We start from the raw sequence: 25,931 nt of genomic DNA, 5'->3' as shown, positions 1-25,931 counted from the left end.
ATAAGGGTTTAGAGAGATGGCTCTCTATTGAGAGTGCTTACTACCTCATAGAGGACCCACTTTCAGTGGTCAACACCCACATCAGACACCAACAAAACTGTCTAACACCAGCTCCGGGACTTCTGGTGCCCTTTGAGCTCTGTGGGCACCTGCCCATGCATGGTACACATGCAGACACGCAGGCATGCACACACATGCGTGCACGCACACACATACACACACATAAGTAAAAGAAGAAAATATATTTTTAAGATTTAAAAATCACTCATTGCTCCTTGATACACCCGAGTGTAGGTGTACAGAGAGAATGTGAATGTGGTCTTGTGGACATTTAGGCTAATAATTTCATGATTATGACATCAGTCTTCAGACTCAGCTCTTACCTGTAACAAGGCTCCCATCAGGGATGCCACAGCAGCCATTCCAATACACAGTGCTCCATACAGCACACCTACAGGACAACATAAAAGACAGTGTGCAAATGCAGGCCCAGAGGATTGCAGCCCTCAATAAAGGTACGCCACACCTTTGAGTCAGAGTGAATAAACACCATTGAGGTGAGAAAGACACACACAGTAGAGTCATGAAGACAACACAAAGAGGCATTTCTCTACAAGACCAACAGGGTGCAAAGAAGACAAACAAAGCCTTATACTGCGCCCGGGGATTAGTCACAACAATACATTATATAAGAAAGGAGACCCTGGGATTAACTGCAGGGGTGTGAAAACTTAACACCATTTAATCCCCCACAAACATTTGTCTATAAAGGGAGGTGCAGGACTTGCTCAGGACAATGTGGAGGAGGAAAGGGGTAATAAACACCAGAACTGACTCTGTTCCTCAGTTCTGGGAAGTGGTAATCCACACCAAGCCAGTTTAGGTTCTTTAGCCCTCTCCTAATCTCCATCAGCAATGCCCAGGCCTTCCCAGGTAAACTAGCAAAGAAAGGTCTCTTTAATCCATATCATATTCCATGTTCCTTCCTCCAAACTGTTTTACAGGAGTTCTCAACACACCACCGGCTGGTAAATAGTAGGGTTTTTTTTTTATGTCTAATCTTCATTTTCATTGATAATTTCATTGTCCCCATCATCATCTTCTGCTACATCACCTCCCAACCAGTTTCCCCTCCCTCCAATACCCCAGCCCCCCTCCTTCTCCCCTAAATCTGCTTCCCTTCCTCTCCCTTCAGAAAATATGTTGCTTTGAAAATTAAAAGACATTACCCCCTAAAGCATTTTTTAATCCATTTGGAAAATAAATTTATGGCAATCAACCAATATAATTTCCCATGATCAAAATTTAAGCAACAAAACAAAACAAGAGAAATGACAGATGGGCTATTTCTTATCATAAAATTAGTGCTTTTCTTCTACTGAGGGTACTTCCTTCTTTGTCCCAGCATGCATACTTTTGTTAAGAATGTTGCAAAATTATCTGATCCCAATTGAAAGAAAAAAAAAAGCACCCTTCCCCCCTCCAAAGGGCTCTTGTAATAATGACTATAGGGCGCAATTTAAATACAAATAGTATTTTGGTGATTTAACTTCTCCATTTCATAAGCAGTGAATGGTTACCATTATGGTTTTGGTGCCTGTAATTAATGCAGAGTCAAGTCAACTGTCATGTTATCTGTGATGCCCTTGACTACATTGCGCTGATAGTATAGAATCCTTTGAAACAAATGGAAGTCGGGCCAGGTATAATGTCAAACACCTGTAATCTCAACTCTCAGGCAGGAGGATCATGAGTTCAAAGCCAGGCTGAGCTGCAAAGAAAAACTCTGCTTCAAGCTTATGAGAGTCTTATCACTATTATCATTAGTAATTATCACCGAGGACAACCACAGAGGATCCTTGGGCATTGTGCTTTGTGGCTCGCTGACGATTAGAGAGTTTGGTGTTTTCCTTTTTCTTTTTCTTTTGGAGACTAACCCCAGCTACCCACGAACTCAGGATCCTTCTGGCTCAGCCTCCTGAGGGCCAGGGTTATGAATGTGTACCACCACTGCCTCCTTAAATGTTGGAATTAGTGCCCACGTCTTGTTGGTAGATATGATCATCCCTGAGCATTGTAAGCGCATGTTCCTGTTTATGTACTCATTCTAGAGGGGCTTATGCTTCTTCAGGGAACAATTTCTAGTGTCTTCTCAACTAAACTTCTCCCAAATGGAATCAGGAGGAGGGAAACGTGGAAACATACTCATTCCTTGAGAAATCCAAGACAGAGATTTTTCTGACAGTGACTTGAAGTAAGGTTTGATGAGATCTTCCACGGTCACCGCAGCTAAGGCATTGATGCTGGAGGACACTGTGCTACAAGAGAGGGAAAAGCTTTGATTTGCAACACATTTAATTTTAATGATACTTTTAGTGGGGATGAGGAAGGAGAAAGAAGCAAACTGACACTTCTAAAATAGAAGCAGATAGGACTAGAAAGATGCTCTTCCAGAAGACCTAGGTTTGATCTCCAGCACCTGCAGTACCTGAGTCTTAGCCATTTGTGACTCAAGTCCCAGGGTATCTGGTGCCCTCTTAAGAACTCTGAGAGCACTGCACACATGTGGTGCACATACATACATACATACATACATACAGGCACAATGCCCATGTACACAAAATAATAAAGTAGTTTAAATGGAATCATGTTCTTTTATTTTTAATGATCATAGTACCCTCTTTCTGGAAGCTGTCGTCTTTCATGAATGAGTCAGGCAACATAGATAGATTTGACAGGAAATGAGAGAGGATGAGGTAGGTAGCATTGCTTCTATTTCCCAGTTAGTCTTCTGTGTCTATAAAATTATCTTGCACATATTACTCATTTTATCATATAACATGACAACTTTAAGATACAGTTTCATTGTGCTTGAAAATGTTTGGAAGATGTACAGTATTCATTCAGCATGTAAATTAGGAAATTTGAGTCTGGTTTTGCAGGTTACCAAGACAGAAGCCACTCATGTTTAATACTCAGCAAATAGTATAGCCACCCTCAAGTGCTCGCCATCACAGTGACCATATTGGGCATGCAATGCTGTGTTTGAGAGCAGGGACCCTAATCAAATGTTGAGCCTGATGGCAGCAGAATCGTTCTGCAGGTAGCCGACCAACAGAAGGATGCAGGGAGCAGTTGGCCTATCTTAGATCGTTTGTGAGCGTGTCCAGAATCCATCTTTACCTCTCAAAGTAACAGTAAGAAAAGAAAGATGCTCTGATGGTTAATCTTGATTGTCACCTTGATGAGATAGGAAAACAAACGCTAGGGGATTACTAAAACACATCTCGGTATTTATCGTAATGGCATTTCCGGGTCAAAATGAACAGATTAATACCTTGATGACATGTGCCATGATAGCTTTACTGAGGAGGGTAGATAGGTAAGGGGTAGAGCCTGCCTGGATGAAATGGGTCACTCTTATTATATACCACTCTATCTTGCTCTGGACTCTTCCATGAAAACGGTCCCACCACCACAATGTCTGGTCAAAATGCCTAGAGTCAGATGAGTATGGGTTGATCCCACTGAAACCATGATCTAAAATGAGCAATTCCTTCCTGCAGTCACAATAACAGTAAAACAAACATAAGTCCTTACAGGAATGACACCTTTATAAAAATCGCAGTTTTATACCTTAATGTCCCACTGTAAGCACAGGCCACAAAAAGTCCAGGAACTCCAGGGTAATTTCGCAAAATGTCCAGTACCAAGTAAGGCATAAGCTGAAAAATTCCAAAATTTACACCCAACTATTAGTTGCTATTAAATAAAATTAATTCCTAGCTAATTTCTTATTCTTCCAGAAAGAATGAGAAATAGTCTTTGTAAGTCGAAATATGTACTATTAAATCAAAATACTTTGAATTGTAAAGAATAAAATTTTAACGTAATCTAAAATAATCCTCTCACTTCCTCATCCCACAGTCATGTTGGGAGGGAGTGTTACTTTTGCACCAGTGTGAAATCCACCCATCCTCATTCCTAGCAGGTTTTAGGAAATAGGTTTTACAGGAACCCAGGCTCTTGGAGTCAGGATGTGCTAAATTTGAGCTGTGCAACAAGTATACAAGAAAGTGTATTTTATAGAGTCTGCAGGAGCCCCAGTGGCAGAGCCTGGGTCTGGGGCCTGGTCCTCCCAGGCCAGCTGCTTACCCAACTCCTCACTGTACCTTGGTTTCTTAAAAAAAAAAAAAAGTGAGTCTAACTGTGAAAAGTAAAAAACTTAGACTTTAAATAAAGCATATTCCAAAGTGTCTGGCCTATGTAAAGACCAGTGAGTTCTCACTGTAATTCTACATATTGGCAATGTGACCTTGTGCCAGTGAAAATCCTCAGAGTCTGGCCTAGTGGCACACTGCATTAATCCCAGCACTTTGGGGACAGAGGCAGGCGGTCCTTTGTGATTTTGAGGCACGTCTGGTCTACATAATGAGTTCCAGTACTGCAAGAGCAGCGTGCTGAGACCTCCATCTCGAAAACTAAACATAAAGAACTCACTGGGATTCATAATGTTCTCTATAAAACTGGGATTACGGTGTTGTGGAACTGAAAGGAAGGTAAGACTTGACGTGGAATCTTGATGCATGGAATGCAAACTCTGTTCCCTTCTTAGTCTGTTCTACATTTAAAACTGGAAGATGGGGGCTGATGAGATGGCCAAGTGGTTAGGAGCAATGGTTGTTCTTGTAGAGGACCCAGATTCTGTTCCTAGAACCTGCACAGCAGTTCATAATTACCAGTAACTCCCTCTTCTGACCTCGGGGGGGGGGGGGAGGATACTGGGAAAGCAGACATACCACACAGGCAAAATACTCACACATGAAGTAAAACAGGCAAATGCACAATTTTATTAACAGTGGAAGACCCTTTGTAAGTGAATGTTCTAACAATATCCACTGACTTCTATGGTACCGTGTTTTGCCTATAGTTTTTGTTAACAGAGTTTACTTCTTTTTTTTTTTTTAACCTCTAACCCTGAGTTTTCTACCCAAAATCTGGCTTGAAATTTCTCCCAATTTCTCCCAATTGAACAATTTAGTTTTAGATACAGAAATCATCACCAGTGTTTTAGCTACTACAAATGTTTTGCTGAATGCATTATAGCAGTGAAAGGTGTCTAGTTGCTTTGTGTGCACTTGCTGGGTCTCTACAGGAACAAGAACTTTTCTCCCGGGCACCATGCATGCTTTGCAATGTCATCAGTGCACATGTGTGTGTGAGAGAGAGAGATGTGGTTCCAAACCTGGTCGACTTCTGACACTTTCTTAGATGTCCAGGGATCACAGTTATGGTATCTGGAGTACAGGGAGAGCCCACAGAACACGGAGCAGGTAAGGATCACCCAGAGGCCCACAAGGTTGATGTAGAGTGACCTAAAGGAGAGGGTGCCAGCAAATAACAGCTGTACTTTCTATCCAAAACACTAGGAAAACTGCTACAAGAACAAGAGATAATGCCATGGTTATACTCAATAAGTGCACATAATATTTTGATTCTCAAACGTGATTTTAGTCTAATTGTCTTCTTTGATGTCAGCCAACAATGTATCTGGAAATCCTTCAGGTAGATGCCCTCTCTCAGTGTCTGTGTCCTCCTATTTGAAATCCTCGGACAACCATGGCTTTATAACAGTAGCTAATTATAATACACTGAGTCCTCTTACCATAAAGTACAGATTTTAATAGGCACTAGAGCAGTAACCGGCTCATTTTCCTTTAAAAGGTAGTTTAATTATAAGCTGCTAAACATGGTCAGCATCTATATACCAATCCACTAAAGTTCTTCCAAAGTAGTTTCCAAGACTATCCATTAAGGACAATAAACCCACCTTGTACTCTCTGGACAGGTTTCTCCTCAAACTGTGTTCTCTCTTCACTCACCATGAGTTATAGCTGAATGAGCGTTTACATGTGTGTGCCTAACTTCACATGTGTTAGATCTACAAGTGTAGATCTGAAGCTCAGCGAAATGAATGCCGTCCAAGTAGTAAGTTAGAGGGCATTATAACCCATGACCGAGGCTAACAACACAATGCATGCAACTACATCCACTCTCAAATAATTGTCCTTATATTGCTTTGAGGAACTTACATTTCTGTCCAGTGTCATTTCATTGTTTCTAGATTGCATATACTTTTCTAATTTCATCTTAAATTTCCTCATACACAAAGTTGTTTTGTGGGGCTCTAGCAAGCTAGGTAATCATTCTTCCATTGAGGTCTCCTTTATATTTCTTAACTCCCATAGGTTCTTGAGACATTTATTTACTTGATGAGGGTATGTTACTTAATAATTCATAGAAATATTTTCAAATGCTTGATTGAGACCATCTAGTACCAACGTTGACCTCAACTATAAAACCCCACACCAGCCAAACTTGATCCTTTGGTTCATCATTTATTTGGGGGTTTTCATGATACAAAAGACTTAAAATTGAACTAAAGTTGACTATGGAAGCATTCTCATAAGAGCAATGGTAGTTATTAATGATTCATACACCATAGTTTGGCTTACAGTTTTGCATGGAGTCTGTTTTTACAGGAAATGTATCTCTGTACTTGGGACTGGTTGATACCGTAGATGGTGGTCCATGTGAAAGTTCCGCCAATGATAATTGTCCAGAATGTGTGTCTTTGCAAAGGGTTAGGATTAAAACTGAATGAAAAGGAAAGGAAAGCAAATACAAATTGTTTGCAAGAAACCAAAGACAATCTTCCTAGAATATTTTTAGATGAGAAGATATATACTCACAGACTTACATAAAAATGTTCAAATGTATGATGTCAAAATATAAATATTTCTAATTTAATTAAGAAAACAATGATATTTCCAGATATTAGGGGTTTCTAGATGGAATTGGAACATACATGTTCTTATCACTTTGAGCATTTAGATAAACTGTTCTCCTATAGTGATGGGAAACTACTGTAATACAAATTGGCCATATTATACTGGGAGGAGGGAATTCAAAGTGTACCAGGTAAATATATATCATATCCAAGAAAATACAATATAGCACACTCTATGGACAAAATTCCTCTTCTGGCACATGTCTAATATTAATTCAGTTTAAGAGGCCAATGCACTTTAAAGGTATATATTTGGTAAAATTATCACATCATTATAACTATGCTGTCTTAGAATTCTGTATGCAAATGCTAACTATAGCCCATGTCAAAATGAGCCTCTTTCCACATTGAACATGGCATATCAAGGTGACTATATAGAAAGTTGTATTCATAATTCTTTTCAGTTGTCTGCTATGCCTTGGATAGACTATCTGAGGTTTCCATTGTTTACACATGTTTATCCTATGTCAGGCTATCACTTGAAACAGCAACCATAAATTTTCTGGTCAGTTTTGTGTATTTTTCAATTTTTAAAATCTATTTATTTATTTATTTATTTATTTTGATTTTTTTTTTTCAAGACAGGATTTCTCTGTAAATCCCTGTCTGTCCTGGAACTCATTATATAGACCAGGCTGCCTTGAACTCACAGACATCTACCTGCCTCTGCCTCCTGAGTGCCTGGGTTTAAAGATGTGCACCACTGCCACCTGGCTCTGGTCAGGTTTTAGGAAATAATATCTCTATTATTCATATATGAAATACTATTCAACAATGTGCTATTTTAATATGCTGCATACTGCCACAGTGATATCAAGAGAATTTCTCAGTGTTGGTTAAAAATAAAGCATTATCCTAATGAAGTCACTATTCTTTCAGTCTGTATCTCTTAGAGGGTCTTCCTTTGCATACCTTTCACCATTTTTTTCCTACACTACTTTCAACCTGTTGCAGGCTCTAACCTCTGGAAGAAAGTATGTTTTTTGCTCTAGTGTCTTTCTTTGGAGAAAGAAACATACAACCTAATGGTATCAGTTTACTTTAACCACTCAAAAAGTTAGCAAAAACTCCTCCAACATTCACTTGCCCTTAGTAATTTATTTATTTTCCAATACAAAATTACTATTCCAATAAAACAATTTCTTACAAGGAAAACAAAAGATTCATTTATTAACCAAAAGGTAAACAGCAACTTACTTCCAGAAGTTTAATCTTCCACCATTGGAGGCATCACTTAAAATTGCATTGATGCCACCTTGAGTTATTGAGGCCTGTATAATCACAGATGCAAATCCAGCCACCATGATCCCAACTTGAAAAACATCTGTCCAGACAACTGCTTTAAGACCACCCTTTGAGAAGAAAGTGTGTTAGGATTAATACTTCTATGAGATGTGATTATGCATCTGTCTACATATGAATGGACCATACTAGAAAAAAGTGATGGAACACAGAGCCTGGTCAAGAAAGTCACTCAACGGAGATGGTCATGTTCAAAAACAGTTATAGAGAAGAAGATATTTAATCCATCCCTCAAGCATAGGCAGAGGCAAAGATGGAAGGTCCTCCCGGGCCAGAAGACAGCCTGGGAAAAAGAGAAGAGGAGAAAAATGTACATGGGCTACAGGAGTTAAGTGGGGAGAGGAGTGTGCTGGGAAGACAGTTCAGAGTTAAAGTAGAAACGTCTTTGTGAGGGCCTACACTCAGTTTGTACCCAGATACCCGTATCATTTCTTAAGACACTAAAATTGTTGCATACTAGCCACTACAAATATTTCTCTTCAGCCTCTGTGGCCTGGGTTTAAACAAGCTCTATGTGAGGATCTTGTCTCCTAGAAGATCAAGCAAAAAGCTAATATAGAGACTATTAAAGATCACATAAATTTGCATTGTTGGAAAGAACCTGCCTCCACAGTTAAAGCAGTGCCAAGTCTTGATTGTTTTTACATATATATTGTCACCTGAGTCTACAGTTAATAGACCATTATCACAAGTCTCAATGCTGACGGATTATATACGTACATCTGTAATATTTTGGAAACCATAATAAGGAATCAAGAGATAAAAATAGGGACCTGTGCCATGGTTCAGATGAAAGAAAAAAATTCATTTGTAATCCATATCTAAGGACCAAATGTTCCTTACAAAAATGTTGTACTGTGAGAAGGCCAGAGACAAGGGGTAAGTATGAACAATCTCAGCACATGACTACCTGAAATTACAGTCTTTCAAAGCAAGTAGAGTAAAAGGGAAATGACACCCTTCACATACCAGTGTGCAGTAGAATGTGCAGACCACCCCAGTTGCCACCACTGCGCCCCACAGATCAAATCCTGTAACTGTAAAAGAGAATACAAGTTTAACTGTGAAATTAGCGCAGCAACAGCTCCTCTCAAGAATTACCAAGGGGAGCATCTAGTTCTATACCCACTTGCTTAAAACTGGAATCATGGGATGCTCCCAAGATAAATGGAGTAGAAAATTGCATTTGTTAAGTTCAACAGACATGCTGCTTGTTTGTATTCAGAGACACTGTACACAGATCCAACACTGGCTAAATGAAATGCATAGAAAGGGATTTGTATGGTAATTAAGCTAAGAAACTGCTTGATTCTGTGAAGTAGTTCATCAGACCGAATGGGATCAGGGGGAATTTCGCATCCCTTCCCATTGGTTCATATAAATACACTATTTCATCAGACCTTGAAATGTGTGTTTTTAAGATAAGACTTGAGGTAGGAAAGTCTATTATTTGTTACCAGTTTTCTAAGAAGTGGAGGGATATATCTTTAATGGAAGGATAAATAAAAAACCAGGAGAAAAAGGTTACCTATTATATATAAATGATAAAAAGGATAGAAGGGACGGAGCTATGTTAGACTTCTTCAAGTATATTTCTGTTTATAGATTTGACTTTGAAACCATTATATATTCTACACATTTGGCAAGGGTGAAGTTTTGTTGTTGTTTAGTTTTTTTGTTTTAGTTTGGTTTGGTTTGGTTTTTTTGAGACAGGATTCTCTGTGGCTTTAGAGGCTGTCCTGGAACTAGCTCTTATAGAACAGGTTGATCTCAAACTCACAGAGATTCGCCTGCCTCTGCCTCCCAAGTGCTGGGATTAAAGGCATTCGCCACCACTGCCCAATGGGAAAGGTGAAGTTAAGGACCTCATGAAATCAAAAATTAAGAACTGAGCAATACTTAACATGCAATTTATTGCTTTCAAAAGTAGTAGGTAAAGTCAGAACCAGACAGCTGTCCTGCTATTCCTGTACAAGTTATTTCTCAGAGTAGCTAAATAGTCAAGCAAAAGAACTTCCTCTTTAGGTGTGTTCTATCTAATTAATAAAGAGGTAATTATAAAATTAGAATATAATGTTCAATGAGGTCTAATAAACAAAAGGAAGGAAAAAAACAAACAAACAAACTCAAACATTTACTGTCGCCTAGAAGACAGTTCCAAAATTTGGCCTGCATTTGGAAAATTACAAACTCTCGAAGTACTGTTTATAAGAAACAATGAGGATTTGGGAACTAGTGGATGACCCAACATGGGTAGTCAGTAGAATGAAGACCTTGAGAAGCTTTGATGGGCCAAATAATGTGCTTTCTTTAATAAATAAACAGAAATTAAAAGTGAAAAACAGGTGGAAGTTATAAACTAAAAGAAACCTCCAAAAGAATTTCAAACTACACCTAGTAAAAACAAAGTGGCAGAAATAGAAACAACTCAACAGTTGAGGAGTAGAATGCACTATAGAGGTCGTCCAGTGAAGATGGTGGACTAAAGGCTGTCTCCATGTGACCCAGTGAAAGAGAGTGTTAGGATAAGAAAAAAAATCCACCCTATTCCAAAGAGAGAAAGAGGAAAATCTGTTGGAAATCAGCAAAAGGAGTGAGCAAAAAGCTGAAAAGTGCAGAGACGTTCCTGTTGGGGATAGCATCCAGGAGAAGCTGAAAAGTGCAGAGAGATGTTCCTGTTGGGGATAGCATCCAGGAGAAGCTGAAAAGTGCAGAGAGATGTTCCTGTTGGGGATAGCATCCAGGAGAAGAAAATAAAGCTGAGTGCAGTTCCAGCCACATGATTCACTGGAGACAAAGGGGAGGTGAAAGCTGCATCAAAAACACAAGCCATTTCGCCCCAGTGAAAAGACACTGACAGCCCTACCCACAGAGTAAGTCCAAAGCTCTGAAAAGCCACAAATACAGTTCTAGATGCTGTTGAGGAAGCAGCTTTCGTGGTAGAAAGCAAAGAAAAAGAGATAGCTTGAAGGACTGTGGCGGGCACCACCTTGAGAAGAAACTAAACTTAGCTGCTCTGGGAACCCAAGAACAGGGGCTGACCAGCAATCCGGAAGTGTGACTTCAAGCCCCAGAAAGAGTTAGTTCTAGGAGGCAAATGTGGGAGGGCGGGAAGGGAGGCCAGATGTTAAAAACCAGAAAAGCACAGGCAAGAAGACGCTCAGGCCAGGCAGTGGAGTATACAGGGACAGTAAGTCTACCATTAGTGCCTGGAAACAGACCTCTTCAGCTGAGAATAATTTAGAGTTTAATAGCCCTGATCCTAGGGTCAGCAAGTAGATCCACCTATCAGCCTTCAGACTTGTGGCTATAGAGTCCGAGAACTCTGAAGCTCCAGTACAGGGTGATGAGTGTTGACTATGTTCTGAAAGCATAAGAACAGGTCCATCTGTTCAGATCTCATCATTGTGGTTGTCATTAATGCTCCTAGCATGTTCTGTAGACGCCCTCGGAACACCAGCCATCTCAGGGGATTCAAACTGACGAGTCCCCACAATTTTGGTGAAGCTACTCAGCCTAGACCAGAAAGCTAAGCGTGATCTGAAGAGTTCCCTGATATGAAAACGGAGCTGGGAGAAGCTATTAAAATGAAGATAGCTCAGGCAGACACTGGATGTTTGGATACAGACACACCTGCAGCATAAATGGCAGGAATACTAAAATCCAAACTTGAATACTCAAACATCTGGTGCCCTCCAAGATCCAAACATAAAGTCATTCTAATATTTGTTTCCTAATCCTTGTCTCCTTGTGCTCCACCCGTTTTTTCCTTTATATGTTACTTTTACTAATATTTTTACTTATCACACTTTTTAAACTTAGTCTCTACTTTGTGTCACCTCTCACAGATTCATATTGTGGCAAATTGAGTTTGCCACAGGAACTTAAAACAACATGATACTAGCCGAGAAGCCAGACACACAGAACAGTGTGCTAGAACCTGAGACCCAGAAAGGAGCCCACACAGCTACAGCCACCTAATATTTGGCAAAGGCATCGGAAACATGTTAGAAAATACAGCCTCTTCAACAAACAGTGCTTGAGAATTGGCTAGTCACACATACAAGAGTAAAACTGGGGGGGGGGGGAGTTAAGAATTGGTTCAGTGGTTAAGATCACTTCTTGCTCTTGCAGGGGACCCAGGTTTGATTCCCTACACCCACACAGTGGCACACAACTATCCATAACTCCAGTTCCAGGGCATCCTTTATCTCTTTCTGACCTCCACAGATGCCAGGCATGCACACGATGCACAGATATACAATGAGCAAAACACTCATAAAAATAAAAAAATAAATAAATAAAACCATTTTTTTTTAAAAAAAAAAAAGAGTGAAACTAGATCCATATAATCATGTAAAATAAATAAATAAGGATCGATTATTTTAATGTAAAACTAAAATATTGGCTACAAAAACACTAGAAGCAAGGACTTTCTGGAAAGGGCTACAGGAGATAACCCCCCCAAAGTGAGAAATGGGGTCTGCACAGAACGTGCTGCAGTCATCAAAGTGAAGTGGCAGCTTGCAGAATGGAGAAAAGGTCTTCATCAACAGTAAATTCCACAGGGAATTAAATTCTGGAATATAGAAAGAACCATTAAGAATGAAATATTAAAAAACAAATTCATCTGTGCTGACTAAGCTTTATGTCAACTTGACACAAGTAGAGTCATCTCAGAGAAGGGAACCTCCATTGAGAAGATGCCTCCATAAGACAAGGCTGTAGGCAAGCCTGTAGGACATTTTCTTAATTAGTGATTGATAGGGAAGGGCCCAGATCATTATGGATGGTAGTACTCTGGGCCACTGGTCCTGGATTCTGTAAGAAAGCAGGTTGAGCAAGCCATGTGAGAATCATCGCTCCTTCATGGTCTCTGCTGGGGGAGGGGGTAGGTTAAAATTGGCTACGAGTAGATAGTTACTAAAATATAGTGGTGAGCATTAAGGTTCAGTGCACTCTTCTCCCTACTTTAATGTTTGTCTGAATTTTCCCATAACAAAAGAAAATGAAATCTATAAAGATAATTCTGTGGATACTAAGTTCCAGTTCTGTGAAGCTTTACACGAATCTGCTGTTCAGAAGGTACTGTGTCTACTCTGCTGGGTACAGTAGGCAATTGATATTTTAAGCATTCACATGCAATCCCTCTGGCTCTGATTACCTACCTAGAAAGTGGCTCCACACTTCTCCAGACTGAGAGGACAAAATCATTGATTTCATCAGAGATTAATGTCCATGCTCAGATTATTCCCAGAACACACTTCAAAACCCAGACACTTTGCTCATAAACCAATAGGTGGTGCATCAAGTTTATCACCCAGTCCTTAAGATATGAAATAACCAGTTTCTGATGTTGGTGATGCTGTCATGGGTCATGTCTGACATGCATGTGTCAAGAGAACATTACATGACGGAGCTCTTCTTTGTAATGATACTGTCATATTTCACAGGCTCAGATAATAGTTACTACCACAGCTGTCAAAACCAGGAGAATTGAGCATGGAGTTAGTAGGTCTTCCCCATATTATACTTACTTCAGGAGTTTCACCACATCCTTAACCATCACAAACACAAGGAAGTTTTAGAGATAAACTTGCTTTAACTGGTAAGAATTTAAAGGGCACAGAGTCTTCCCATAGTCCCTCTGAAGGTATGACTAGCCAGAAATAAACTGTTTCTGTTTCACAGCTTTTATCAGCACAAATCTAAAGGAGAGAAGAGGTTTATTGATTGGAATCTTCCTGGGTTTTTATGAACACAATAGTCATTAGGAGCAACCTCATATGTCAAATTACATAGCTACTGTCTATTTCAACATGGACCTTACTAAAGTAGGGGAAGAAAGACCAGATTTTATCACAGGTCTGAGCAGAAAACAAAATTTTCTGGGGGACTATGCTGGTTAGGTTTTTATGAACTTGACATCTGGGAAACTAGAATTGTCTAGGAAGAGGGAATCTAATATTAGCCTGTAGGTAACTCGTGGGTCATTTCTTAATGAATGGTTGATGTGGGAAGGCATAGCCCACAGGAGGTGGTTCTGGGTTATATAAAAATAAGATCAACAAGATGAGAAGCTTCTGCATGCCAAAGATACTGTCATTCAGACAAAGTGGCAGTCCACAGAATAAGAAAATGTTTTTATCAACTACACATCTGATGAAGGGCTAATGTCCAAACTATATAAAGAACTCAAAAAAAAAATAGCCAGAAAACAAATAATACAATTTTAAAATGGAATATAGATCTAAACAGGTAATTCTCAATAGGGTAAACCCAAATGCCTGAGAAACACTTAAAGAAATGTTCAACATCCTTAGCCAGTATGGAAATGCAAATCAAAACTACTTTGAGATTTGACCTTATACCTGTCTGAATGGCTAAGATCAATAAAACAAGTGATAGCTCATGCTGGAGGGGATGTGGAGTGGGGAGCACTCATCCAAAGGGACTGAAACAGCGTGGCCTCAACATTCAGCTCTACCACTCTTGGGCATGTACCCAAAGGGCTTGTGGTGGTTTGAATACGTGTGGCCCCTGTAGACTCATGTGTTTGAATGCTTGGCCCATAGGAAGTGACACTATTAGAAGATACAGCCTTGTTGGAGGAAGTATGTCACTATGGGGCAGGTTTTGAGGTCTCATTATGCTCAATCTATGCCCACTATGGCACAGAGTCTCCTTCTGTTGCCTCTAGATCAAGATGTAGAACTCTTGTACCCTTCTCCAGCATCATGTCTGTCTGAATGCCACCATGTTTCCTGACATGGTGATAATGAACTAAACCTCTGAAACTGTATGTCAGCTCCAATTAAATGTGTTCCTTTGTAAGAGTTTCTGTGGTCATGGTGTCTCTTCACAGCAATAAAACCCTTACTAAGACAGGATGTTTTGTCCTATCACAAAGACACTTACTGCTCTATTCATAATAGAAATTGTAAACAACCTAGGTGTCCCTCAACAGAAGAATGGAAAATGTGTTACATTTACACAGTTGAGTATTACTCAGCTATTGAAACAAATTGCATCACGAAATTACCAGGCAAATGGATAGAACTAGAAAAAAAAATTCATCCTGAGTGAAATATCTCAGATCCAGAAAGACAAATATGGTATGTATTTGCTTGTATGCAGATATTAGCCATTAAGACAATAATAACCAAGCTACTATCCATGAAACCACAGGTAGAGGGTATAGAGAAAGGGACTAGAGGGCACAGATATATTTCATTAGGAAAGGGAAATAGAATAGCCAGTTATGAACGGGGGAGTTGTAATGGAAAGATCAAGTAGAGAGGAAGAGGGGAGAGAAGGTGAAGGAAGGGAATACATGGAGAGACAGATAAAATTAAGAAGCATTTGAGGGCATTTGGAAACCTAATACAGTACAAACAAAATATGTATATATACTAAGGTGATTTAAATGAAATCACCAACTTATAAGGGAGAAAGAGCCCCAATTGGACATCTCTTGTCACCAGAGGAAACTTCCAGTATCTGGATTGGGTTACATCCAATTGAGTTGTTGACCAAAGGGATCCAATGGGAATCCCCAATAACCCAGGCTTTTGCCAAACAATAGATTGCTTCCCAATTAACAAGGCCCCATTGCCAAAAACAACACCTACACAACTCATTGAACATGGAGAGATGTAGCTGGTACCTACATAGGCCCTTCACCCCTACATTCTAACATCTTTGATATGGGAGCATACTCTGCATACTACAAAAGGAGAAATGTAAATACTAAGCCAGCCACAAACCCTTTTATCTATAATAGTCCTGGCTGCAAGATACAATAGGGCAATTGGTGACACAGAACTGTGGAACTAGCCAACCAATGTCTGGTTTGACTTAAGGACCATCCATGAGATGGAACTGAAATGCAATACTCTTGGGTAACCAGGAACCAGAGACTGGATAGCCCAAGGACCTAGAGCAAAATCAAGTATTGCTTATCTTAAAAAATAGAGTAGTGATAAAGTGACCCCTAACAATACTCTGCTATCCTGTAACAGATGGGAACAAATAAAGACCTAAATCCTGAGTTACGCAAAGAGTGAGAGACCTTGGAACACTCAGCACTAAATGAGATGTCTCCATCAAATCTGTCCTCTCAGAGATCAAGGAAAGAATATGAGAACCAGAGGGATCAAGGACACCAGGAGAACAAGGCCCTCCGAATCAGCATGAGCAAGGCTCATATGAACTCACGAAGACTGAGGCAGCAGCCACTGGGCCTACACAGGTCTGCACCAGGTTCCCTGTATATGCGTTATGGCTTCCAGCATAGTGTTTTTATGAGATTACTGAGTGTGAGAATGAGTGGATATCTGATTCTTGTGCCTTCTCTTGGGCTCTTTTCCTTCTGTTTGTTTGCCTTGTCCAACTTCTGTATGACAGTTTTTTGTTTTATCGTATAATATTTTACTTTGTGTGTTTTGTTTTGTTTTGCTTTTTGTTTAGTTGGTTAGCTGTTGGTTTTCCAAGACAGGGTTTCTCTGTGTGTATCCCTGGCTGCTGTGGAACTCACTCTGTCCACCAGGCTGACCTCAAACTCAGATCCACCCGACTTGTCTCTCTAGTGCTGGGGTTAAAAGCGTGTGCCAGCACCGACTGGAATTTTGTTATGTTGTGTTACTATCTCTTATAACCGGATTATTTTCTGACAATAGAAAGGGAGTGGACTGAATGGGAGGGGGAGAGGAAAGGAACTGAGAGGGTTACATAGAGGGGAAAACGTAATCAGGATATTCTATATGAGAAAAGAATCTGTTTTCAATAAAATGGGGGGAAACACATCAGGGTTGCCTAGAATCAGGGAAGGACTAATTCTAAGGAGGGGAGGCATGCAAGAAAACATTGATGTTATGTCTTAGTTGTGATATAGGTTACACGAGTTAACGCATGTCCACTTTCATTGAACTTGGTATTGGAGTCAACTCAATTGCCTGCATGGAAATTAATCCCCAATAAAGTATAATTAAAATTAAAAAATAATAAAAATAGATTTCCATAAGAAAAACAAAAACAAACAAAGAGCACTGAACAAGCCATGGACAGCAAGCCAGGAAGCAGCAGCCCTCCATGGCCTCTACATCACTTGCTGCCTCTGTATTCCTGCCTTGAGTTCTTGCTTTGACTTCCCTTCTTTGAATTGCAGCTATAAGCCAAACAAACCCACCCACCCCCAAGTTGCTAGTGGTCATGGTGCTTATGGAAGCAATAGAAAGCAAATTAATACCAGAATGGACCCCAGGTGATAGTCAAAAAGGAGGGCGTACAATCATTTAGCCTACAGTGGGGAGGGGCACAGGTTATGAAGAAACTAAGAATGGCTGGTGGGCATACCACACAGAAGAAACCCCTCCTACCCCACACCATCCCCAGTAAGGCCTAGGTCTGTCCTGTTAGCCTACAGATAGATATTTTTAACTGTCCAATCAAAACACCAACGAAGGCAATATAGACACTAAGCCCATCCCACCACCCTCATAAAACCCATCAGGACTCCTGGAAGTCCTTTTCCATTGGTCTGTCTCCATGAGGAGAGAATAGAGGTTAGTGACAATGAACCCAACACTGTGATATTCATGATGGACACTTTAAATGTACCTTGATTCAAAGCCAGAGCAGGGGCATAAATAACAATTCCAGTATACAGAATCTAAGGAGAGAGAAGAAACACAATGAGCAATATGAAATATGAAATTAATTAATTAGATATGAGAATTAGAAAATCAAGTATGAATTGATCCTTTTCAATATATTTAGTGTCTTATTATAACTTGGAAGTATTTAAATAAAATTGATTTTTTTTCTTTTCTGTCTGCAGTGTGGCTAAACATCACTAAAATCCTTTACAAAGGCCTTTTGTAAAAGTGTGTAGTTAAAAAAAATGTTCATTGATTCACCACCTTCAGCTTAAACTAAATTTTCATATATTTAAAATACTTAACTACAACGAACGAATAAGAGGTTTGCCTCTTAATACATGCCTTCTAATATTGCTAATCACCATTTTCTTATCTATGCTGGGGATGGAATCCAGGGCCTTATGCAAACATGATAAACAGTCTAAATCAAAGCTACAAACCAACCATTCAAATGATTGTTTTCAGAATAAAATTTTTGAAAACTGGCTTTTAAACTAATGAAGACAAAAGTGTAAGTGTGCACTAAAAAATTATGAAACCTTTCTAATATTATAGTCCATAATTTTATGTAATCATTTTCCACTCATACATCCAACAAATATTTATTAGCCTTAAGTACAATAGTTAAGGAAAATTACCTGTTTCTCGAAATATCATTACATGGCATTCACCCTTCAAATACATTCTGTAGCAGCCAATTCCAAGTAACTTTATAAAAACATTATTTGTTAATTGGTGCTTAATTATTCTTCATGGAAGCACATCCTTCCATAAGGATGTGCTAAAGCCTCCTTGGTTTGGAAAGAGATGAGCTAGTCTCCCTAGTCAATAGTCTGTCCATGTTGAAGATTTGAAATGTGACGGGCTGTCCTCCTAATAATTGTCCCCACTTCATGTCCATGTACAAATTTTTTAACTCGAACTTAGAGAAAGGACCCCCAATCTTCCGAATGTTTCAACCCTTTAATACAGTTCCTCATGTTGTGGTGATCCCCAACCATAAAATTATTTTCATTGCTGCTCCAAGACTGTGATTTTGCTAGTTATGAATCATAATGTACAATTCTGATATGCAGGATATCTGATATGTGACCCAGACACACAGATTGAGAACCACTGTCTGGACAGTTAATGCATACAAGCAAGTTGCCTTAGAGTATCAGAATACCCCCCAGACCCCAAAGCTACCTGCCTTTCACACTGCAAGGACTAAGACCTGATAAAATGCACAAAGATATAAAATAAAACCAAGTTAACCCAAACAGTGGGAAAGGCACCCTGCTTCACATCTCTCTGAGCAGATGTATGTATATATATATATATATATATATATATATATATATATATATATATATTAGATATAAATTAGGTATAGAGATATAGATATCCCCCAAATATTTCCATCATTTAAATAATGCCAGGTGGGGAAGTAGGAAAGGGTAATTCCCTAAAGCTTGTAACCATTCCTTGACCAATATAGCATTTAAATTCACTTAACCCATTGTTTTTTCCTGAAGTAACATCTTCACTAAACACGGTCTAGGGATCATCAGGTTTCATTCTTTGTGGTGACAAGTGTGTTTTTCTTTTCTTTTCTTTTGTTTCTTTTCCAGCCCCTCGCATTGTAATCATCTCCATTTTACCTTCCATGTATTTCCCAAGCAAAGCTCATCCAGGGCCAAGGACAAAAATGTTTTAGAAGAAAGAAGAGGGAGCAAATTAAGGGAGAGGCACTTACTGTTTGAACGATGAAGAGGACTGTCCCACAGAGACGGATTAATCGATTAAATCGAAGTTCCAAATACTGTTGCCAAAAGATGAAAAACAACCTTGTGAATGTTCAAACACATTTGAAATCAGCTCAAGGAAAAAAAAAGTGAGTTATTTGAAGGAACTTCATAACTTTATTTACATTCTGTTTTTGTTTTACTAAAATGATTTTTGCTTACATATAACAATACTGATGCTTTATTTTACAATTCAATGACTTAAGATTTACGTAATTCTCTTACACAATCAGAACATGAGAACACCCGAGTTAGTGTTGCCTGTATCTGTCTCCAATCTGTTCCTCACACCGCCCCCCTAAGTTTGGTGTGAAAAACTTGGAACATGTATCACATAAATGGCATTACAGCCTAGGCTCTTTTTTCTTTAAGGAATATGCAATCTATTGTTTCTTCCCTCCTCTTTGTGACCACTCTACGTTCCCTTTGATGTGATTGAGAAATCAACCGTTTTCTGTTTCAGAGTGTAAATCTGTATCAGCTGCCCTGCCTTTTCTGAGCGGGAGAAAGTCACATGACCCCCATATAGCCAATCACCTTCTCCACCGAATAGAAGCTGCAAAACTGGGGAGGGATTGGATTGGCACAGACCGATTCTGACCTTAAGAACTGAAGAAGCTGTAGAAGCTGTGTCATTTCCAGGAACTGTTTACTCATCCTCCCATGTGTGCGTGCGTGCGTGCGTGCGTGCGTGTGTGTGTGTGTGTGTGTGTGTGTGTGTGTGTGTGCGTGCGTGCGTGTGTGTGTGTGTGTAAATGTGTGCATATGTATGTGCGCATGTGTGAGTGTCTAAGTGTGTGCATGTGTGTGTATATATATGTGTGTATGTAAGTGTGTGTGTGTGTGTGTGTGTGTGTGTGTGTGTGTGTGAAACTTAAGTCACCCAGGTCAAGTTTTCTGTTTGCTTTGTCTTGTTTTGTTCTGTCTCTGAGACAAGTTCTTACTGTGTAGACCAGGCTGGTTTTGTTCCTTCTGCCCCTTACGTGTGAATTACATGTGTATGCCACCATTTGTGATTAGCTATGTCAGTTTGTTGACTTGGTTTTGCTTTTGCTCTTAAAGTGGAGTTCCCTACGTAGTCTAGGCTGGCCTCAAATTTCCCATCCTTCTGCCTCAATCTCTTGAGTGTCAAATCATCTTCTGTTTAGAACCAAGATCTTATCATTTTTTTCCAACTCTCCATGAAATCTGCTATAGCTTATAATATGTCCTATTTGCTTCCCATGTTGTATAATATGTAAAAATATATTACAGATTTAGAGTCAGAATTTCAGAGCTGAAGTCCAATCTACTATTTAACGTGAGTATTATTAGTGCATGTAGAAAGAAGTCATAGCCTAGAAGTCTTGCTGTATAAAAGAGGAGGAGACAGAGAAGCATGAGGAAGAGATGTTGGCATTAGCTAATTATCAAATGGGAAGACATGTGGCTACTTTTGCTCCATAGTCACATCTAACACATCTGGCGTACTTGCTGAGCACATTGTGAAACAGGTACTGTGTTAGAGATGAGAGCCAAGCGTGTAGCCTGATTGTTGTCAGGAATGTAATACAAAAACTTAGAAACTTGGATACATGGAATCTATGCAAATAACCACACAGATGGATAAACAATCTAACAATGAGTTTAAGATCCAGTAGGTATGTAGAGCCACAGACAATAAAACCTTCAAAACCAACTGAAGGATGACTGATGGGGGATGTCATTCTGTAAATATGTTTCTCATACTGGTTAATGAATAAAACACTGTTGGCCAATAGGAAAGCAAGATAGGCGGGACTAGGAGACAAGGAGGAAAGAGGAAGTAGTAAGGAGGAGGCAAGATGGAGAGACCAGGGAGAGCACAACGCCAGCCCATTTCCAGGTAAGATGAGACCACGTGGAAATACTTAGATTAACAGAAATGGATTAATACTTAAGACAGAGCTAGCCATAAGAAACTAGTACCTGGCCAACAGAATTATATCAAATACAGAGTCTCTGTGCGTTATTTGGGGCTGGTGCGGCGACGGGACAAGACCAGAGGCGGGTGGAAAAACCTACTCCTTACAGATGACAAATGCCCAACACAGTGCAAGGCGTTTGTAGCGGTTTCAGCTCCTGACCAGCCCCAGGCCTGACTCATGAACTTGAGAGCATCATGCTCTCAGTCTCAGCTTCATTGTTTTTAAAATGAGGGTCAGTCAGCCAATTCTTTCCCTTTTATTTTGCAAGGGAAAGTGTCCAATAGTATAAATTGATAAGGAGATGTATAAGATGTTAAGATTAGTGGAATCAAAAATCCATGGACGTTGTGAATTATATCAAAATCATGTTAAGGTATTTGGAAAGACATTTTGGAGAGTAGAGATGTTTCTGAAAACTAGAAACAGAGTGGTGTTGTTTTTGAAGAACTTTTAAAATAAATCTGTAGTATACATGAGTGGGCATGAATAGATAGTCTTTTTCTAGGCCCATGCATGCAATTGGTGGAGAATACATAAAGCTTAAGGACTAGGTCCCCTGAATGTGGGTGACAGTTGGGGGTCTTGGGCAGTATATGGGGCCACTGGCAATGGAACCAGTATTATCCCTAGTGCATGAACTGGCTTTTTGAAGCCCATTCCCTATGGAGGGATACAGTGGTCCCGCCCCAAACAATGTGACAGACTTTGATGATTCCCCATGGGAGGCCTCACCCTCTCTGAGGAGTGGATGGGAAGTGGGGGGGGGAGATGGTGGAGGGAGAGGGAGGGCAGGAGGGAGGGGGAACTGGGATTGGCATATAAAATAAGATTGTTTTAGGAATCTAAAAAAAGAGAGACTATGGAAGAAAAAATGGAGTAAGTTGAACCAAATAATTTGAATTTTTTCATATTTAAAATTGTCCCAAAAATCAACTGACAAATATGTTTACACTTACATAAAACCAACTGAAGACAGAACCAAGAAACCATGGCCCTTCACTAGACTTTAGAGGAAATACACAGGGACCTAAGAAGAAACCCTGGTCCTATTGCATAAGACTTAGAGAACATATCTAGAGTTTACAAGCAAAAGTACAGAATAATAGACACCTACAGTGAACAGAGATCTTTCATAGTTCCTGGGATTCAGAATAACTTAGAGATGTGAAGGCTTCCATTAATATTCATAAATAAAGTAGCTAAAAAATAAAAGTAGAGCCTGAGTGATTCTGAAGACATTACTAATTGCACCCGATCACTGCAATAGGCTTCCTGCCAATCTGTGGTTTGGACATTGTTAAGTACCCATTAGACCTATATTTTGGCAGCATTGATAGAGTAAAAATGTTTGTGGTTCATCAAATTTGGCTATAGAAATGGGAACAAAGAGATAGTTAACATTTGATCAAGAGTGTGAAGGTGACCATTGCTCAGTGTTGGACAACATCTGTATAGATGTCCTCAGGAGAGCCACAAAGCAATCCCCCCTCCCAAGAAATCCTCTGCCATAACTAATTGAACTAGCTGGCAAAGCAAAGCTGCTCAACTTCCTTCTCTCTGACATTTCACACCCCTCCCTGGACAAGGACAGCACAGCAAGCTCAAGGGTCTCCCATGACTTCCTTGGCTCCCTCTGAGCTGGCGTAAGCCCTGCTTGGGGTTATAACACCTCACCAGAGCCCTCAGAGGCAGTCAGTAAACTGCTTGGCATGAATCCTCATTCTTCCCCCCATCTCTCACTGGCTTAACTTGCTCTGAGCCTTTCCATCCGGAAAACAGGGCTGTGGGCATACACTTACAAGGATTTTGCAGGGTGTTGAGTCAGATAATGTATGTAAAACATTCAGCCTGGTGCCCCAGCATAAATTAAACATTCAGTCAACCTTGGCTTTTTTTGTCATTTTCAGCCAAAATACTTACTAACTCGGCTTCTGTCAGTAGAAACATAGGACACTTCGAGTTCATGCTAAGCTCTGAAAGGTATGGGTCATGGATTCTCAGAGCAGTGTTCTCCTGGCAGGACTTAAGGGTTCTTGCTAGGTTATTCAAACCCTTTTCTGAGTTTTCGAGTTGGTTGGCTACAGGTCAGAGCTCACAGACACCAGTGTCATCATAGCCCACCTGGTAAGGCATGTGAGTGACAGAGGCCAGGCATTCACACCCTGCGTAGCCCACATGTAAGAGCTTACATATCTTAAGATGCTGGAATATTCCTCAGAGCCACTAAGAAATATGTTCTGTCACATAAGTCACTGAATAAGGGCCCCTTCAGTGCTGGTCATTTTCCATGTGCAATATTTATAAGGGTAGGTATGTATGTAAGGATCTCTCTGCCATGAGAAAGCGGGTGTTGAGGCGTGGAAAGCCTCCCTATAGGCATTAACAGAGCAAGAACAGTGGCTATTGTTGGAGCCCAGGGGCCCCAGGAAATGTGGACACAATGCCATCAGCCTTCTGAGTTTTCAAAAGACGTTTGAGATTTTATTTGACTCTTCCTCTTCATTAAATTCTTAAGTTAACATTTTTTAATTAAAACAATCAGGGCTTCTTATAAATAAAATGGCAATGAAAGCTGAACTCGATCTGGGACGGCCAGTTTGTCACCTCCCCGCACCAAAAGGGCAAAGACTAAGTTTCTGTGAACATGGTGACCACGGTTGGAAGACAGTGCAGCCTGGAACATGCCTAGACCCTAGTGACATCAAGAAAACCCAAGTGGAGTTTGTCGTCATTCCATCGAGGCAGGTGCCCAGCACAGGCTCATATGAAACGACCTTCCAAGGACCCTGAGCTTCAGGGGAAAAGATCACAAACCCCAGCCCAAGGGGATGCTGAGCCCTATTGTTGATGATCTAGAGCAGTGGGAACTTGTCTGTGAAGCCTGTAGGTCAGAGCCTGGGTGAAGGACATCCCCACTCTCCCAAGAGGCAGAGATTTTTAACAGGGGCACCGGCGCACACACAACTTTGACATCTTTTTAAACCAAACCAACTGCTCTTCGTCTTTGAAAAACCTTTTCCTGGGAGCAACTTTAAGAAGACATCCAGAGGAACACAGCAACAGATGGAATGGAATACGGGCCTCGCTTTTCCCGTAGGAAGGCACTGTTTAAGCACCTTGCTGTGGCGTTTTTCTAATCATCTCAGGGTAACCTCCATCACGACAATTAGACCCTTAGCCTGCATCTATTCTACTCCGGGTTCTATTCTAAATGGAACACCTTGCACCAGTTCATTTAATTCCACAATCAGATGAGGTCGGTGGTGGTACCGTTTTCTTCCTGAGAGGAAGACATCAGTACAAAAGGTTAATTAAGTAAAGGCCCAAGGTCCTTCTCAAGTGGTGGAATTCGGTCTCAAGGCAAGCTCTGGAACAAGAGCTACTTCTTAACCACTCGGGTGAACAAATTCTTTCTACATCTTCCAAAGGAAGAATCTGAGGCTGGAATAACTTAGCCTTTTCAACACACACACACACACACACACACACACACACACACACACACACACACACACATTTTAGGAAGACTTGAGCGAGTACTCGCCCATTCCATTCAGTTTAGTTTGGATCTGAGCTCAGAAAACTCAATCCCAAGGATTTATCCCATTTAGAAGACGCATGTCTCAATGGTGGGTAGGGGGTCAGAGTCTGAAATGCACCCACAAAAGAAGAGATTCCCATATGGCAGAAACAGCTTGCCCCCCCCCCAGAAAGTTCCTTCGGGAGCTTGAAAATGCAAGCAAGCCTTCCCTCTCCCCCCCCCCCCAACACTTCTTACCTCGTAGGTGCTGGTGATCCCCAGTCTATAAAACACTGGAAGGAAGACCTCCGCGCTGATGACCACCACAAAAAAATAGGTGATGCCAAAGATGCTGAATATTGCCCCAAAACGGTAGACCTCTGCGGGGGTGCCCAGGACAGTGACAGCGGACATGAAGCTGGCGGTGAGGGACAGAGCCACCGGCACCGCGGTCATACTGCGACCTCCCATCAGAAAGTCCTTGGAGGTCTGCTGGCCGCCCCCCGCGAAGGCATAGTAGATGCCGATGGCGGCCGAGATGAGCAGCATGCCAGCGAACACCACGTAGTCCCACACCACAAAGCTGCCGATGGCCCGCGACTCCTCCATGGCCCCCGCGGTGACCTGAGCTTGCTGGGAGTGCACAGCGCTAGCCGCTTGGCTCAGGTCGCTCGCTTAAGCCTCTTTTGCGTCTTTTTCCCAGTTGCAGCTGGCGTGGGGTCGGCGGAGGACAGGTACGTCCAGCAGGCGTGGGTCTTCGTGGGGTGGGAGCCTAGCAACCTGCTGCCAATCACCCGGTGCGGGAGCCCCTGTCGCCAGCTGCGTTCCCTGACAATCTGGGACCTGGGGGAGACAGCGAGGCCACCG

General features: G+C 40.8%; 1 protein-coding gene across 1 annotated transcript in view; it reads right to left on the bottom strand.

Annotated features, from left to right (window-relative positions):
* Positions 1-25,712, bottom strand: part of Slc5a8 (solute carrier family 5 member 8) — a 37,044-nt gene extending 11,332 nt beyond the window's left edge. The window contains exons 1-10 of the mRNA XM_051206331.1: positions 25,323-25,712; positions 19,550-19,615; positions 17,771-17,822; positions 9,122-9,189; positions 8,048-8,202; positions 6,516-6,656; positions 5,246-5,375; positions 3,637-3,725; positions 2,206-2,318; positions 384-451 (exon numbers count right to left, since the gene is read on the bottom strand). Of these exons, the coding sequence (XP_051062288.1) occupies positions 384-451; positions 2,206-2,318; positions 3,637-3,725; positions 5,246-5,375; positions 6,516-6,656; positions 8,048-8,202; positions 9,122-9,189; positions 17,771-17,822; positions 19,550-19,615; positions 25,323-25,673 (1,233 nt within the window). The 5' untranslated portion in view covers positions 25,674-25,712. The remainder of the gene's footprint in view (positions 1-383; positions 452-2,205; positions 2,319-3,636; positions 3,726-5,245; positions 5,376-6,515; positions 6,657-8,047; positions 8,203-9,121; positions 9,190-17,770; positions 17,823-19,549; positions 19,616-25,322) is intronic.
* Between the last annotated feature and the right edge of the window lie 219 nt (positions 25,713-25,931).

This window comes from Phodopus roborovskii, unplaced genomic scaffold, assembly GCF_943737965.1.
Source record: "Phodopus roborovskii unplaced genomic scaffold, PHOROB, whole genome shotgun sequence".
NCBI lineage: Eukaryota > Metazoa > Chordata > Mammalia > Rodentia > Cricetidae > Phodopus > Phodopus roborovskii.
The sequence above is the reverse complement of the archived record's forward strand: the minus strand, read 5'-3'. Positions and strand labels throughout refer to the sequence as shown.